This window comes from Microcebus murinus, chromosome 18, assembly GCF_040939455.1.
Source record: "Microcebus murinus isolate Inina chromosome 18, M.murinus_Inina_mat1.0, whole genome shotgun sequence".
Lineage (NCBI taxonomy): Eukaryota > Metazoa > Chordata > Mammalia > Primates > Cheirogaleidae > Microcebus > Microcebus murinus.
The window spans coordinates 58,776,657-58,792,611 of record NC_134121.1 but is presented as its reverse complement, the minus strand read 5'-3'; the positions used below and the strand labels follow the sequence as shown (position 1 = coordinate 58,792,611).

Here is a 15,955-nt window from a genome sequence, read left to right as displayed (position 1 = left end):
TCCAGATGTTAGCTTTTATTCAACTGCTGATCACAAAACTTACATAAGTCACAAACACTGTGCTGAATCTCTCCATATATAAAAGAGGTTACTTATTTCTCTAATGTCTCTGAAATACAGTGAGAACAAATGCAGTAAGATATTTTTACCGATCACTTTTAAGTATTTCTAGTATTTCTATATAATCAATACAAAATTTAAAACAATACTTTTAATTTTAAACAGTTATACTAACAAAGCATGTTCACTTTAGAATAATCAGAAGACTTAGCTAACAAAAAGAAACTCTAAAACATAATCTAGTATGATACTATAATGGTGAACACATGTCATTATACATCTATCCAAATCCACAAAATATATAAGACCAAGAGCAAATGCTAATGTAAAAATGATCTTTGGGTGATAATGACATGTCAGTGTAAGTCCACTGGTTGTAACAAATGTACTCTGTATTGGGGGGAAGCTGCGTGTGTGGGAGTCGGGGGTATACAGGTGGAACTCTCTATACTGTCTGCTCAGTTTTGCCATGAACCTAAAAATGCTCTAAAAAATAAACTCTACTTAAAAAAAAACAACAATCTATTTGCAGAAATTGACAGATTGATCCTAAAAGTCATACAGGCATTCAAGAGACCCAAAACAGCCAAAATAATTTTGAAAAAGAACACAGTTGGGGACTTATACTTTCCGATTTCAAAACACACAGTAATCAACACAGCTCGGTACTGGCATAAGGACGTAGATACGTACATACACACTTAGAAACACACCCTTACCTTTACAGTCAATTGATTTTTGACAAGGGCAAGAACACAGTTCAGTGGGGGAAAGGATAGAAAGTTTCTCAGGAATGGAAAACCAAACACCACATTGTTCTCACTAATAAGTGGGAACTAAACGAGGGATACACATGGGCATAAAGACATATAAAGGACTTTGGGAACCAACAAGGAGGAGAGAGAAGGATAAAAACTTACCTATTGGGTACAATAAACACTATTCTGGTGATGGGCACACTAAATGCCCTGACTTAGTCATTACACAAGGTATCCACTTAACAAAAACATTTATACCCCCTTAATATTTTGAAATTTAAAAATTAAAATATAGGAGTATATTTTTGGGACCTAGAGTAAAGCAAAAACTTAGGACACAACAAAAAAACCAGATGAATCCGCTTCATCAAAATTGAAAACCTTTACCAAAACCACACAGCTATTATCAAGAAGACAAAAGATAACAAGAGTTGGCAAGGTTGTGGAAAATAGGGAAGCCCTGTACACTATTAGTGAGAACGTCGGTTGTTACAGTCAACATGCAAAACAGTGTGGAGAGTCCTCAAAAAAATTAAAAACAGAACTATATTATGATTGAGCAATCCCACTTCTGGGCATAGGAAGGAAATGGAATCAGTACCCCGAAATGACATCTACACTCCCATCTTCATTATATTATTCACAATAGCTAAGATACGGAAACAACTCAAGGTCCTTCAATAGATAAAGAAAGAAAATGTAGGGCTGGGCATGGTGGCTCACACCTGTAATTCTAGCACTTTAGGAGGTTGAGACAAGAGGATCACTTGAGGCCAGGAGTTCAAAACCAGCCTGGGCAACATAGTGAGACCCCCATCTCTATAAAAATAGAAAAATTAACTAGGTGTGGTGGTACATGCCTGTAGTCCCAGCTACTCAGGAGGCTGAGGTGGGAGGATCACTGGAGCCCAGGAGTTCAAGATTGCAGTTGACTGCACTCTAGCTTGAGCAACAGAGTGAGACCCTGTCTCAAAAAAAAAGAGTATGTATTTTGTATATATATAAAAGAGAATATCATTCAGACTTAAAAAAGGAAGAAATCCTGCCATTTGGGACAACATGGATGAACCTGGAGGACATTATGCTAAGTAAAATAAGTCGGGCACAGAAAAACAAATACTCCATGGTCTTACTTATATGTGGAACCTAAAACAGTTGAATTCACAGACGCAGAGGGTAGGATGGCAGTTGCCAGAGGCTGAGGGGTGGGGGAAATGGGGAGACGATGGTTAAAGAGTACAAAGTTTTAGTTATGCAGGATGAATATGTTCTGTAGATCTAATGTACAGTTTGGTAACTACAGTTAATGACACTCTATTGTATACTTGAAATTTGCTAAGAAAGTAGATCTTAAATGTTCTTATTACACGTACAAAAAATGATAACTATGTGAAGTGATGGATGTTAATTATCTTGATTATGACAATCATTTCACAGTATGCACATATATCAAAGTGTCGTATACCATAAATACATACAATTTTTTCTTTGTGATTATTTTTCTTAATAATATTTTCTCTAGCTTATTTTACTGTAAGAATATAGCATAATACAAAATACATGTTAACTGTATTGGTAAGGCTTCTAGTCAACAGTAGGCTTAGTTACGTTTCGGGGGAGTCAAAAGTTACACTCGGATTTTCAATGGTGCAGGGGGAGGGGGCGTCCATGCCTATAACCCCTGCATTGCTCAAAGGTCAACTCCACTTAAGCTACAATAATGTTTTCTACATTTGTAAAATGCTTCTTTTCTGCTGGAGTATTTATGCTTTTCTTATCAGTCTAACAGCTCTTCACCACGTACTGCAAATATTTCCCCCAGAAATACCTCCCCATTTTAACTTCGTTAGGTTGTGTTGACAGGCTGAAGTTTTATATTTTAGTTGACCAAAAAGCAGTCTTTTCCCGTAATGTTTGACTGACTTGCTTGCAAGGCCTTTCTCTACCCAGTTATTTTCTTCAATTACTTTTATGGTTTCGTTTTTACAATTAATCTTTAATCTACCTAGGATTTTAATAAAAAGTATGGATCTATATATTTTTCTACGTACTCACCTATATAACCTTAAGACTCACTTTCATTGTTTTCTACATTCCTTTATGGGCAAGGACTTGATTTAAGACTTTGTTCTACTGGTCTTGCTATTCTGATGTTTGAAAATGAATTAATAATAAGTTTTCTTTTTTTTTTTTGAGACAGAGTCTCACTCTGTTGCCCAGGCTAGAGTGCTGTGGCCTCAGCCTAGCTCACAGCAACCTCGAACTCCTGGGCTCAAGCGATCCTCCTGACTCAGCCTCCCGAGTAGCTGGGACTACAGGCATGTGCCACTATGTGCGGCTAGTTTTTTCTATATATTTTTAGTTGGCCAATTAATTTCTTTCTATTTTTATGGTAGAGACGGGGTCTCGCTCAGGCTGGTTTTGAACTCCTGACCTTGAGTGATCCACCCGTCTCGGCCTCCCAGAGTGCTAGGATTACAGGTGTGAGCCACCACACTCGGCCCATAATATGTTTTCATGTTTACTAGGATAAGTCCCTCACCTCCTTTCAAAACATTGTCTCGGCCAGGCACAGTGGCTCACGCCTGTAACCCCAGCACTTTGGGAGGTGGGAGGGTCGCTTGAGCCCAGGAGTTCATGACCAGCCTCAGCCTGAGCAACACAGCAAGACCCTGTCTCTACAAAAATTAAAGATGAGGCCAGGAGCGGTGGCTCATGCCTGTAATCCTAGCACTCTGGGGGGCCAAGGTGGGCGGATTGCTCGAGGTCAGGAGTTCGAAACCAGCCTGAGCAAAAGCGAGACCCCATCTCTACTATAAATAGAAAGAAATTAATTGGCCAACTAAAAATATATATACAAAAAATTAGCCAGGCATGGTGGAGCATGCCTGTAGTCCCAGCTACTCAGGAGGCTGAGGCAGCAGGATTGCTTAAGCCCAGGAGTTTGAGGTTGCTGTGAGCTTTACTGATACCATGGCACTCACTCTAGCCTAGGCAACAAAGTGAGACTCTGTCTCAAAAAAAAAAAAAAAAAAGATGATATTTTAAAAAATCCCTTGGCTATTTATAGTAATTTATCCTAGCAGATGAACTTTAGCATCATTTTGTCAATATAAAAAAAAAGTGTTTAAAAATTTCACTGACATGTTCTAGAATCATATTAAACTTACACATTCAGGGCAGGAATTAAGTGCTTTTAGATAGTAAGTAGGAACCTTCTCTGTACAACAGCATCATAGCACCAAATGAAGAAAGGTCACGATTAATAAATGAAACACTGGCCCAGACAGGTTACTCCAAGCCTCATCATTCTTCCTCTCATCCTTTGCTCACCAAGCTCCCCAGCTAAGCCACCGTTGCTTTCTAGGCCACTGATAACAAGAAGGGAATATCCTGTCAAGGGCTCACTAAAAATATTAAGTGCCATCCTAAACTGTTAGATTGCAATTTCTATGAGTTTAGCTTGAGTCCTTTTCTCCTCTGGCCCATGTGATCAATAATGGGTCTTCTGACCAACAAGTCTCCAGACCTGCAGAGCTGAAAGCCAGACCTTTGACAGTGGTAATGTCCCATCTTGCTAGGGCAGTCAGGCTATAGCCCTTTTAATTATGACGTGTAGCCCAATTTATAATTATGGATGTATTCCTGAAACCATATACTATGTATGCGAGACTCAGACTCCCACATCCGTAGGCCCTTTCTAAAAAAAGAGGCTACAGGGAATTCCTGGCCAAGAATGGGCAATGGTTTTGTGTCATCTGAGCCAGGTCACGGCTGATGAGAGCAGCTCTCCAGCCCAAAGCAAGCTATGGGCTAATCCTAAGTACTTAAAGGCCATGATACCATTAAGGCCCAGTGGCCTACAAAGGACTTACTGAAAGCACGTGGCCACCAATGGCTGCTCCCCACTGGAGAGTAACTGCCTCCAGCAGATTCCCTCTTCAGGAGACAAGGCAGCTGAGGGAGCCCAGGAGAAGCAGAGGGCACTAGCTGGGATCACAAACCACAGCTGCCTGTTTCTGAAGGAACCACAGATGTCCATTTTGAGAATCACTGACTCAAATCCCGGCTCAGTCACCTACTTAGCTGGTTGACTTTGGGTAAATTATTTAGTTTCTCTAAGCCTCAGTTTTCTCTTCTGTAAAATTGAGATAAGGATAGGTACATAGAGAATACTGATAGAACTGTTACGAGAATTATGTAAAATAAAACACATAAAGAGTTTAGCAGAGTCCTGGGCCAGGAAGAACTCTCCATGGATGAAGCTCGATTCCTCTTACCAGTTACTGAGTCACTGGGGCTGCTCTGCTCCAAGGACTGGCCAGTGATCTGCTCTTACTTCCCCGGGTCAACTCCCAGTGGACTCCCAATTCCACAGAGAACCTGAGTGTCCTGCAGCCTCTTCCCGCCTCCCTCGCACACCTGCTCAGGTAGGGAGTCATCTTACCATCCATCCCTCACACACCCCCATGTTACAGAGAGGTCTATGAAGAAGACCAGTACATTTCACAGCAGCATACCTGGAAAAATGCAAACCCTGGGGTATCGCCAATCCAAAATTAGCAGGGAAAAGGGGAAAGGCAAATGCTGAAGTTGTTCCTGAACAGTTCTTGCATTTCAGATATAGAAAATACTTACTAAATGCATCTACTGCCTTTGTCATATTGTTCTGGGCAGACCTGAGAAAATAAAATTTAAAAAAGATTTTTCCCTTGAAAATCAAAGAGCAAAAATACCATCACATTTTCACTTAAGTTTCTAAAAATCTCGAGACTCTACATGATCTGGCAGCTATCCCCAATGCCCCTCCATGCTCCTGGCTCCAGGATGACCCTTCACGGCCCATGTTGTTGCTGCAGGTAATGTGTTTAAAGTGCCACCTGGGTGCCTTTTTATTCCTAACAAGAGAAGATAATTCTTTCATATTAAATTTATTGCACATATCCATGCATGTCTTTTTCAGAAATGATCTTCAGGCAAGACAGAAATACCCTCTATTCTGCTATTTTTGAACTGTAAAAAGAATCTGTGAGTACTTGATTTTCCACTATCCCGACTATGAAAAAGTAAGTTCTAGGCCGGGCGCGGTGGCTCACGCCTGTAATCCTAGCACTCTGGGAGGCCGAGGCGGGCAGATTGCTCAAGGTCAGGAGTTCAAAACCAGCCTGAGCAAGAGCGAGACCCCATCTCTACCATAAAAATAGAAAGAAACTAATTGGCCAACTAATATGTATAATATAAAAATCAGCCGGGCATGGTGGCTCGTGCCTGTAGTCCCAGCTACTCGGGAGGCTGAGGCAGCAGGATTGCTTGAGCCCAGGAGTTTGAGGTTGCTGTGAGCTAGGCTGACGCCATGGCACTCACTCTAGCCTAGGCAAGAAAGCGAGACTCTGTCTCAAAAAAAAAAAAAAAAAAAAAGTAAGTTCTTTAGCATTAAAACTCCTCGAAGCCTTTAATGCCCTCTGTGACATGGCCGAGACGCAAAATAATCTACTGGTTATAAACACAGGCTTTAGAGTCAGGGTCCTGGCTTTGCCACTTATTAGTCATGTGCTTTTAGATGAGTGACTTCATTTCTCTAAGTTTTATTTCCTCATTGTAAATTAGGGACACTATCACTTACCTGTGGGAATTAAATGAAATAATGTTATTCAAGTATAATTGTTAATAAGATTATGGTGAGAAAGTTTTCTTATCCTACCAGCCAAGTCTACTTCTCCTGTATCTTTTGTCAAAGTCAAAATAAAATATAGAGACGAATCTTCTAATTTAATGTTTTATTTGGGAAGAAAGAATTGCAATTTGGGGCATACACATAGACGAGGTGGTCTTTGGTGCGTACAAAGAACAAAGAGAAGGTTTGGGGTTTTATAAAAAAGAGGAATGTTACCGGTAGTCCTCAGAAAAAGTTCACTGGTATATTAGCAAAGCCCTGGAGACCTCCAAGTGGTAGGCAATGATGGTGGGCAAAATGAGTCTCAGAGTTGCAGCAAGTTACTTTAGCAGCTATAGATAAAACCAGTTTCAGGTTACAAGAGGCAATTTTAGCTCTTGTAACCTGAAACCAGGTTAGGACTTGCAGAGAATGATATTTTTATTTTTATTTTTTTGGAGACAGAGTTTTGCTCTATTGCCCAGGTAGAGTGCTGTAGTGTCCGCCTAGCTCACAGCAACCTCAAACTCCTGGGCTCAAGCAATCCTTCTGCCTCAGCCTCCTGAGTAGCTGGGACTACAGGTGTGTGCCACCACAACGAGCTAATTTTTTTCTGTTTTTAGTAGGGATGGGGTCTTGTTCTTGCTCAGGCTGGTCTCAAACTCCTGAGCTCAAGCGATCCTCCAGCATCGGCCTCCCAGAGTGCTGAGACTACAGGTGTGAGCTACCATTCCAGGCTAAGAATGATATTTTTATTTTTTATTTATTTACTTATTTTGAGACAGAGTCTAGCTCTGTTGCCCAGACTAGAGTGCTATCACGTCAGCCTAGCTCACAGCAACCTCAAACTCCTAGGCTCAAGCAATCCTCCTGCCTCAGCCTCCCCAGCAGCTGGGACTATAGGCACCACTACGCCCAGCTAATTTTTCTATTTTTAGTAGAAACAGGGTCTTGCTCTTGCTCAGGCCGGTCTCAAACTCCTGAGCTCAAACGATCCGCCCGCCTCAGCCTCCCAGAGTACTAGGATTACAGGTGTGAGCCACCGCGCCCAACCCTGAAAATGATATTTTTAGAGCAATGTTATATACCCTGAGTGCTTTTCTCCCTGGCTCCTCAACTCTGTTTTAGTTCGATATGACAAGAATGACTCTAGTCCTATGATCAATTTTCACACTTTCAATGACATTATTTACAAAGAAAAAAAAGGAATCTAATAGAGATCCAGTTAACTTCAGAAATAAATTACTGATACAAAAAAAGGTAGTAAGTTCAAGAAAACTTTTTTCCTCATCATAAAACTCATGCCTTTCCCAGAAACAAATACTATTTAGACTCCATTAATTGGTAGTACCCTCATTTTTTTTTTTTTTTTGAGACAGAGTATCATTTTTTTTTTTTTTTTTTTTTTTTTGAGACAGAGTCTCGCTTTGTTGCCCAGGCTAGAGTGAGTGCCGTGGCGTCAGCCTAGCTCACAGCAACCTCAAACTCCTGGGCTCGAGCGATCCTTCTGCCTCAGCCTCCCGAGTAGCTGGGACTACAGGCATGCGCCACCATGCCCGGCTAATCATATATATATATATCAGTTGGCCAATTAATTTCTTTCTATTTATAGTAGAGACGGGGTCTCGCTCTTGCTCAGGCTGGTTTCGAACTCCTGACCCTGAGCCATCCTCCCGCCTTGGCCTCCCAAGAGCTAGGATTACAGGCGTGAGCCACTGCGCCCGGCCAAGTTCTATCTGTTTTGTTCAACACAGTGTCCTCCAAATGATGACTAGAGTATCTGAGACATTCAAACAGAGAGAGAAGGAAGGAGGAAAGAAGGGAGGGAGGAAAAGGAGGAAGGAAATTTGATCTTTTTCTTTGCCCCCAAAATTACTTTCTAAAGTGACCTAGTGAGTCATGCCTACAAATGATAAAATCTCAAGTTAACAGGTTTTGATGATATGGTTTACTTCCCAACCTGATTCTGGTATAGCATCATATAAAAGATAGAAGACCCTTATCTTAACTCAAGCATTCTTTTCTGCTGATTTCTAGTCTTTCAGACAAAGCCTAACTCTTTCAGCCAATTGTCAACTAAAGAATCCCTAAATCATTGGCCAGGCAGTGGCTTAGGCCTGTAATCCTAGCACTCTGGGAAGCTAAGGTGGGAGGATCACTCAAGGTCAGGAGTTAGAGACCAGCCTGAGCAAGAGCAAGACCCCATGTCTACTAAAAAATAGAAAGAAATTAGGTGGACAACTAAAAATATATAGAAAAAATTAGCCAGACATGGTGGCACATGCCTATAGTCCCAGCTACTCAGGAAGCTGAGGCAGCAGGAGTTTGAGGTTGCTATAAGCTAGGCTGACACCACGGCACACTAGCCCGGGCAACAGAGTGAGACTCTGTCTCCTAAAAAATAAAAAGAATCCCTAAATCCACCTATGACTTTTAAGCCCCCACTTTGAGTTGTCCTGCCTTAATCCCTAAACCCACCTATGATATATAAGCCCCTACTTTGAGATGTTCCACCTTTTTAGGCCAAACCAATGTATGCCTTCCATGTATTGTACCTATAATTCCTGTCCCCCTGAAATATATAAAACCAAACTGTAACCCAGCCACAGCGAGTCCACTTGTTCAAGGCTTCTTGGGTGTGGCTCCGGGCCATAGTCCTCCAATTTGGCTCAGAATAAACCTCCTTAAATTATTTTACAGAGTTTGTCTTCTTTTCCATCGACAAAAAGAAGGCAGGAGGGAGGAAAGGGAAGGAAAGAAAGGATGAAGAGAGGGAGGGAGGGGAGGAGGATAGAGGCAACTGCCAACAAGAAGTACCTAGAGATCCCAGCTAACAAGGTCTCGAAGATGCAAATTAAGCACTTGAGGTAGAAGCCATATTTAGCTGCCTTTTTGCTTCTTCAAATCTTTTTCTGTAAGGCCTTTAAGTGTGATCCTTTAAAATCAGATCCTACTTATACACTGAATAGCTTCTAATCACACCAAAAATAAATTCAAACTCCTTACCCAGCCTTACACAATCCAACCGTGCCTGCTGCACCCACTCCTGCTTCCGCTCCTTCTCGAAGGCTGGGGCCCACCACATCCTTCCCCTTGCCTGGCCTGGCAAAGCCCCCACTGACCTTCGCCCCTCACCAGGCTGGTTTCAGGGAGCCACCCAGCTCTTCGGCTCCTCCCCCTTTCACTCACTTTACTATTTCTTTCCATGCGTACTGTTTGTCTACCACCCACTCTAAAACCAAGACCTGTAAGAACAGGGACTTATCTGTCTTGTTCATGCGTATCCCGCAAGTGTAGAAGAGGGCCGGCACGAGTCAGTGCTATTTGTAGAACAAAGACACAGAAGCTCCAAGTTTGGGAGATGATTCAGGAAGAGAGAATGCTAAAAAGGCGAAGCAGTATTCCTAAAAACTACACCTTATCACAGTTACATAATCCCTTGTCCACCTCCTCCACTCAGCAGCCAAGTTCCTTGAAAACAGGAATAGGTTGTATTTGTTTTCATAGGACAAACACCTAACATTGGCTGAATGAACAGGCGGTTAATTATTGCTGACTTTGTGCTATTCATCTTTACAGACCCATTCTCTGATATCTATTGGTTTGTGCTTAAAAAAAAAAATGCAATATATACATACACACACACACACACACACACACACACACACACACATACATACAGGTATACAGGCATACCTCAGAGATATGGTCTGTTTGGTTCCAGATTACCACACTAAAGTGAGTCGTGTAAGTTTTTTGGTTTCCCAGTACATGCATTTATACATATATATATAAAATATATACACATACACACATATATTTAATATATATAGGCAGTCCCTGGGTTAGATCCGATTTGTGGCATTCCATACTTATGAACAGGCTCCTAAAGCTCCCTATGAGGATAGTTCATAATTAAATAATTAAAACAATAATTTGAAAACTACTTTCTCCTGCACATATAAACAAACCCACATGGCATAAGCGTTTCTTGGCATAGCATTTTATGCTACAAGCCAGTCTCCCAGACAGAGGAGCAGCTGACAGAAAAACGAAGAATCAGAAGATCCAGAGCCAATAATGTTTACAACAAAAGAATGAGCTGAAGCTGCTTGTCTTGCTGAAGCAGGATTTGCTAAGCTTGAAGAACAATATTCTAACATTGCAGTTTACAAAGGTTTACCGTGTAGTTAGTGAGAACAACAGCTGCTACAAGGCCATTTATGATGAAAAAAAAAAAAAGCTGTGCGAACAACCCTAGATCTTTTTCAAGAAACTGGCTTCAGTGGTGAGCCCCTCTCCCCCAGCAATAGAACCAAATCCCGATTCTCCAGACCCCACTCCCTCCTCTCTGGCACCATCATCTTATTCCAATTAATGTCAGCTGCCTTCTTGCCTCAAAAGTGCCCCTTTCAGTAAGCAAGACATTGATGTAACATTAAGTCAGTGTTAATGCTGAATATTCTTTTTTGAAATTTCTCCTATCTCCTATCTAACCTTTTGTATGAGTCTGACCTTACGTTCTGTTTGTTTGAACTAGAAGAAAGAGCACATTAGATTCTGTAACTCATTATTACAGTACAGGGGTATTATTGCTACAGTAGTATACTGTATTATTACCACATATGAGCCATTATGGTATTGTTATTATTATCACTGTATATGTGCTATTCATTAGGGATCCGAACTACATACAAATCCAACCTAAAGATGTTCTCAGACATTACCTCGTATATAACTTGGGGACTGCCTGCCTGTATGAAAAAAAAAATATATATATATATATTTTAATTTTAAGTAATTTTACTAATCCTCCCTGCAGTGTTCCAATTTTAGTATATGTGTTGCCAAAGCAAGCATGTATTTACTTATTTTTAGATACAGGGTCTCGCTATGTTGCCCAGGCTAGAGTGAAGTGGCTATTCACAGATGTGATCATAGTGCATGACAGCCTCGGACTCCTGGCCTCAATAGCTGGGACTACATGCCCAGATTCACAGTGAATAAAAAAGTTATGCTTACACTATACTGTGATATATTAACTGTGCAGTAGCATTATGTCTATGTACATACTTTAATTTTAAAATATTTTATCACTAAAAAATATTAGTCTGAGTCTTCAGCAAGTCATAATCTTTTTGCTGGTGGAGGGCCTTGCCTCCATATTGATGGCTGCTGACTGATCAGGGTGGTGTAGCTGAAGGCTGGAGTAGCTGTGGCAATTTCTTAAAATAAGACAACAATGATGTTTGCATCCATTGCCTCTTCCTTTTACAAAAGATTTCTCTATAGCATGCGATACTGTTTGATAGCATTTCACCCACAGTGAAACTTCTTTCAAAATTGAAGTCAGTCCTCTCAAACTCTGCTGTTGTTTTATCAACTAAGTTTATGTAATATTCTAAATCTTTGGGTGTCATTTCAACAATTTTCACAGCATCTTCACCAGGAATAGATTAGATTTCATCTCAAGAAATCCTTTTTGCTCATTCATAAGAACCAACTCTTCATCTGTATAACTCTGATCATGAGATGCAGCAATTCAATCACATCTTTAGACTCCAATTCTAATATTAGCGCTCTTTGTTTCTACCATATCTGCTGTGACTTCCTCCATTGAAGTCTTGAACCCCTCAAAGTTACCCACAAGGGTTGGAATCAACTTCTTCCAAACTCCTGTACATGTTGATCTTTTGACCTCCTGCCATGAATCACAAATGTTTTTGATGGTATCTAGAATGATGAACTGGTGGGGCAGGGGAGGAAAAAATAGAATGAGGAATCCCTTCCACGTGGTTTTCAATTTACTTTGCCCAGTTCCATCAAAGGAATCACCATCTATGGCAGCAATAGCCTTACAAACTGCATTTCTTAAAAAAATAAGACTTGAGGCCGGGCGCGGTGGCTCACGCCTGTAATCCTAGCTCTTGGGAGGCCGAGGCGGGCGGATTGCTCAAGGTCAGGAGTTCAAAACCAGCCTGAGCAAGAGCGAGACCCCGTCTCTACTATAAATAGAAAGAAATTAATTGGCCAACTGATATATATATATAAAAAAAAAAATTAGCCGGGCATGGTGGCTCATGCCTGTAGTCCCAGCTACTCAGGAGGCTGAGGCAGAAGGATCGCTCGAGCCCAGGAGTTTGAGGTTGCTGTGAGCTAGGCTGACGCCACGGCACTCACTCTAGCCTGGACAACAAAGTGAGACTCTGTCTCAAAAAAAAAAAAAAAAAAAAAAAGACTTGAAAGTCAAAATGATTCCTTGATCCATGGGCAGCAGAATGAATGCTGTGTTAGCAGGCATGAAAACAACATTCACCTTCTTGTGCATCTTCATCAGAACTCTTGGGGTGACGAGGTGCATTGTCAATAAGTACTAATTTTTTTTTTTTTTTGAGACAGAGTCTCACTTCTGTTGCCCGGGCTAGAGTGCTGTAGCGTCAGCTTAGCTCACAGCAACCTCAAACTCCTGGGCTCAAAGAGATCCTCCAGCCTCAGCCTCCCGAGTAGCTGGGACTACAGGCATGTACCACCATGCCTGGCTAATTTTTTTTTTTTTTTTTTGATATATCTTTTTTTTAGTTAGCCAATTAATTTCTTTCTTTCTTTTTTTTTTTTTTTGAGACAGAGTCTCGCTTTGTTGCCCAGGCTAGAGTGAATGCCATGGCGTCAGCCTAGCTCACAGCAACCTCAATCTCCTGGGCTCAAGCGATCCTGCTGCCTCAGCCTCCCAAGTAGCTAGGACTACAGGCATGCGCCACCATGCCCAGCTGATTTTTTCTATATATATTAGTTGGCCAGTTAATTTGTTTCTATTTATAGTAGAGACGGGGTCTCGCTCTTGCTCAGGCTGGTTTCAAACTCCTGACCTCGAGCAATCCACCTGCCTCGGCCTCCCAGAGTGCTAGGATTACAGGCGTGAGCCACCGCGCACAGCCAATTTCTTTCTATTTATAGTAGAGATGGGGTCTCACTCTTGCTCAGGCTGGTCTCCAGCTGCTGACCTTGAGCAATCCACCCGCCTGGGCCTCCCAGAGTGCCAGGATTAGAGGTGTGAGCCACCGTGCCTGGCCAGTAGTAGTATTTTGAAAGGAATCTTTTTTTCTGAGCAGTAGGTCTCAACAATGGGCTTAAAATATTCAGTAAACTGTTCTATAAACACATGTGCCATCATCCAAGCTTTGTTGTTCCACTTATAGAGAACAGGCAGATTTGGCATAATTCTTAAGAGCCTAAGATTTTCAAAGTGGTAAATGAACAATGGCTTCAGCTTAAAGTCACCAGCTGCACTGCCCCTAATAAGAGGGTCAGCCTGTCCTTTGAAGCTTTGAAGTCAAGCACTGACCTTTCCTCTCTAGCTATTAAAGTCCTAGATGGCATCTTCTTTTAATATAAGGCTGTTTCATTTACATCAAAAATTTGTTGTTTAATTGTAGCCACCTACATCAATGACCATACATGGCTAGATCTTCTGGATAACTTGCTGCAGCTTCTACATTAGCACTTGCTGCTCTGCCTCACACTTTTATGTTAGAGATGGCTTCTTTCCTTAAACCTCAGGCAACCTACGCTAGCTTCAAACTTTTCTGCAGCTTCCTCACCTCTCTCAGCCTTTGTAGAATTGAAGAGAGTTAGGGCCTTGCTCTGGATTAGGCTTTGGCTTAAGAGAATGTTGTGGCTGATTTGATCTTCTCTCCAGACCTCTCAAAATTTCTCCATATCAGCAATAAGGCATTTCACTTTCTTCTCATTCATGTGTTCACTGGAGTGGCACTTTTAATTTCCTTTGCATTCACAACTTTTTGGCATAAGAGGCATAGCTTTCGGTCTATCTCAGGTTTCAACATTCCTTCCTCACTAAGCTTAATCATTTCTAGCTTTTGATTTAATTTGGGAGACATGTGATTCTTTCTTGTACTTGAACACTTACAGGCCATTGTAGGGTTATTAATTGGCCTATTTTCCATATTATTGTATTGTATCTCAGAGAATAGGGAGGCAGCAGTTAGTGGAATGGTCAGAACAAATACAACATCTATCAATCAAGTTCACCATCTTATATGGACACGGTTCGTGGTGTCCCAAAACAATTATGACAGTGAGGTCCAAGATCACTAATCACAGATCACCCTAACAAATATAATAATAGTGAAAAGGCTTAAAATATTGTGAGAATTACCAAAATATGACATGAAGTGAGCAAATGCTGTTGAAAAAAATGGTGCTAATAGGCTTGCTAGATGCAAAGTTGCCACAAACCTTTCATTTATAAAGAGCACAATATCTGCACCCGAGATAAAAAGAAGAACAATAAAAAAAGGCGTGCTGGTCCATCCAAGCCAAACTACCACATCCCTTTTGCTTTAAACAAACTTAGGGCAAGTTTTGAACACTTAATGCTTTGATGACTGGAGAATTTGAGGCCCTTTTTTGGATTAAAAAGGCAGCACAGAATGCTCAATGCAAAAATTTTAATGATAAATAAAATGCTATAAGGCAATCTTCACAATTTGTCAATTCACAAATAAAGCAAAATAAGGGTGGAAAAGATTAATTTCTCATTTCCCCTTCCTAAAATCTAGATGATACTGCAGAAAAAAATGTTTTAAATAGTATCACTTATAATTTAAATGTGCTCAGGTAAACACAAAAACACAGGGCCATATACTCGCTTCTCCATTTGGACCACTCATGGGAAAACCACCTGCACAGGTTATTGCAAAAGCCAGTTATAAGTCTGTTACAAGAGCTCGGTTACAACCAAGTTTCATCAGTGACAACTGATGGCCTTGCCACTAGTCACACCACAGCAATCAGAAAACTTCAGAGCTGGATAGCAAAAATGGTACCTGAAGGCAAAAACTGTTTTCTTTTTTATTTTATTTTTTTTTTTTTTGAGACAGAGTCTCGCTTTGTTGCCCAGGCTAGTGTGAGTGCCGTGGCGTCAGCCTAGCTCACAGCAACCTCAAACTCCTGGGCTCGAGCGATCCTTCTGTCTCAGCCTCCCGAGTAGCTGGGACTACAGGCATGTGCCACCATGCCCGGCTAATTTTTTATATATATATCAGTTGGCCAATTAGTTTCTTTCTATTTATAGTAGAGACAGGGTCTCGCTCTTGCTCAGGCTGGTTTCGAACTCCTGACCTCGAGCAATCCGCCCGCCTCGGCCTCCCAGAGAGCTAGGATTACAGGCGTGAGCCACCGCGCCCGGCTGTTTTCTTTTTTTTTTTGAGACAGAGTCTCACTTTGTTGCCCAGGCTAGAGTGAGTGCTGTGGTGTCAGCCTGGCTCACAGCAACCTCAATCTCTTGGGCTCAAGCAATCCTGCTGCCTCAGCCTCCTGAGTAGCTGGGACTACTGGCATGCGCCACCATGCCCAGCTAATTTTTTGTATAGCTGGGCATGAGAGCTTGTTTGGAGGTTCTAGCAGGGGAGCGCAGCTACTCGTATACCCTTGACCGAACCCGAAGACCGGTCCTCCTCTAGCG

At 41.5% G+C, this 15,955-nt stretch overlaps 1 protein-coding gene across 3 annotated transcripts in view; it reads right to left on the bottom strand.

The window, feature by feature from the left end:
• Positions 1 to 15,955, bottom strand: part of MFSD11 (major facilitator superfamily domain containing 11) — a 31,580-nt gene that overhangs the window by 7,038 nt on the left and 8,587 nt on the right. For all 3 annotated transcript variants that reach the window (XM_012778911.2, XM_012778912.3, XM_012778913.3), the window contains exon 9: positions 5,457 to 5,497. In XM_012778911.2, the coding sequence (XP_012634365.1) occupies positions 5,457 to 5,497 (41 nt within the window). The remainder of the gene's footprint in view (positions 1 to 5,456; positions 5,498 to 15,955) is intronic.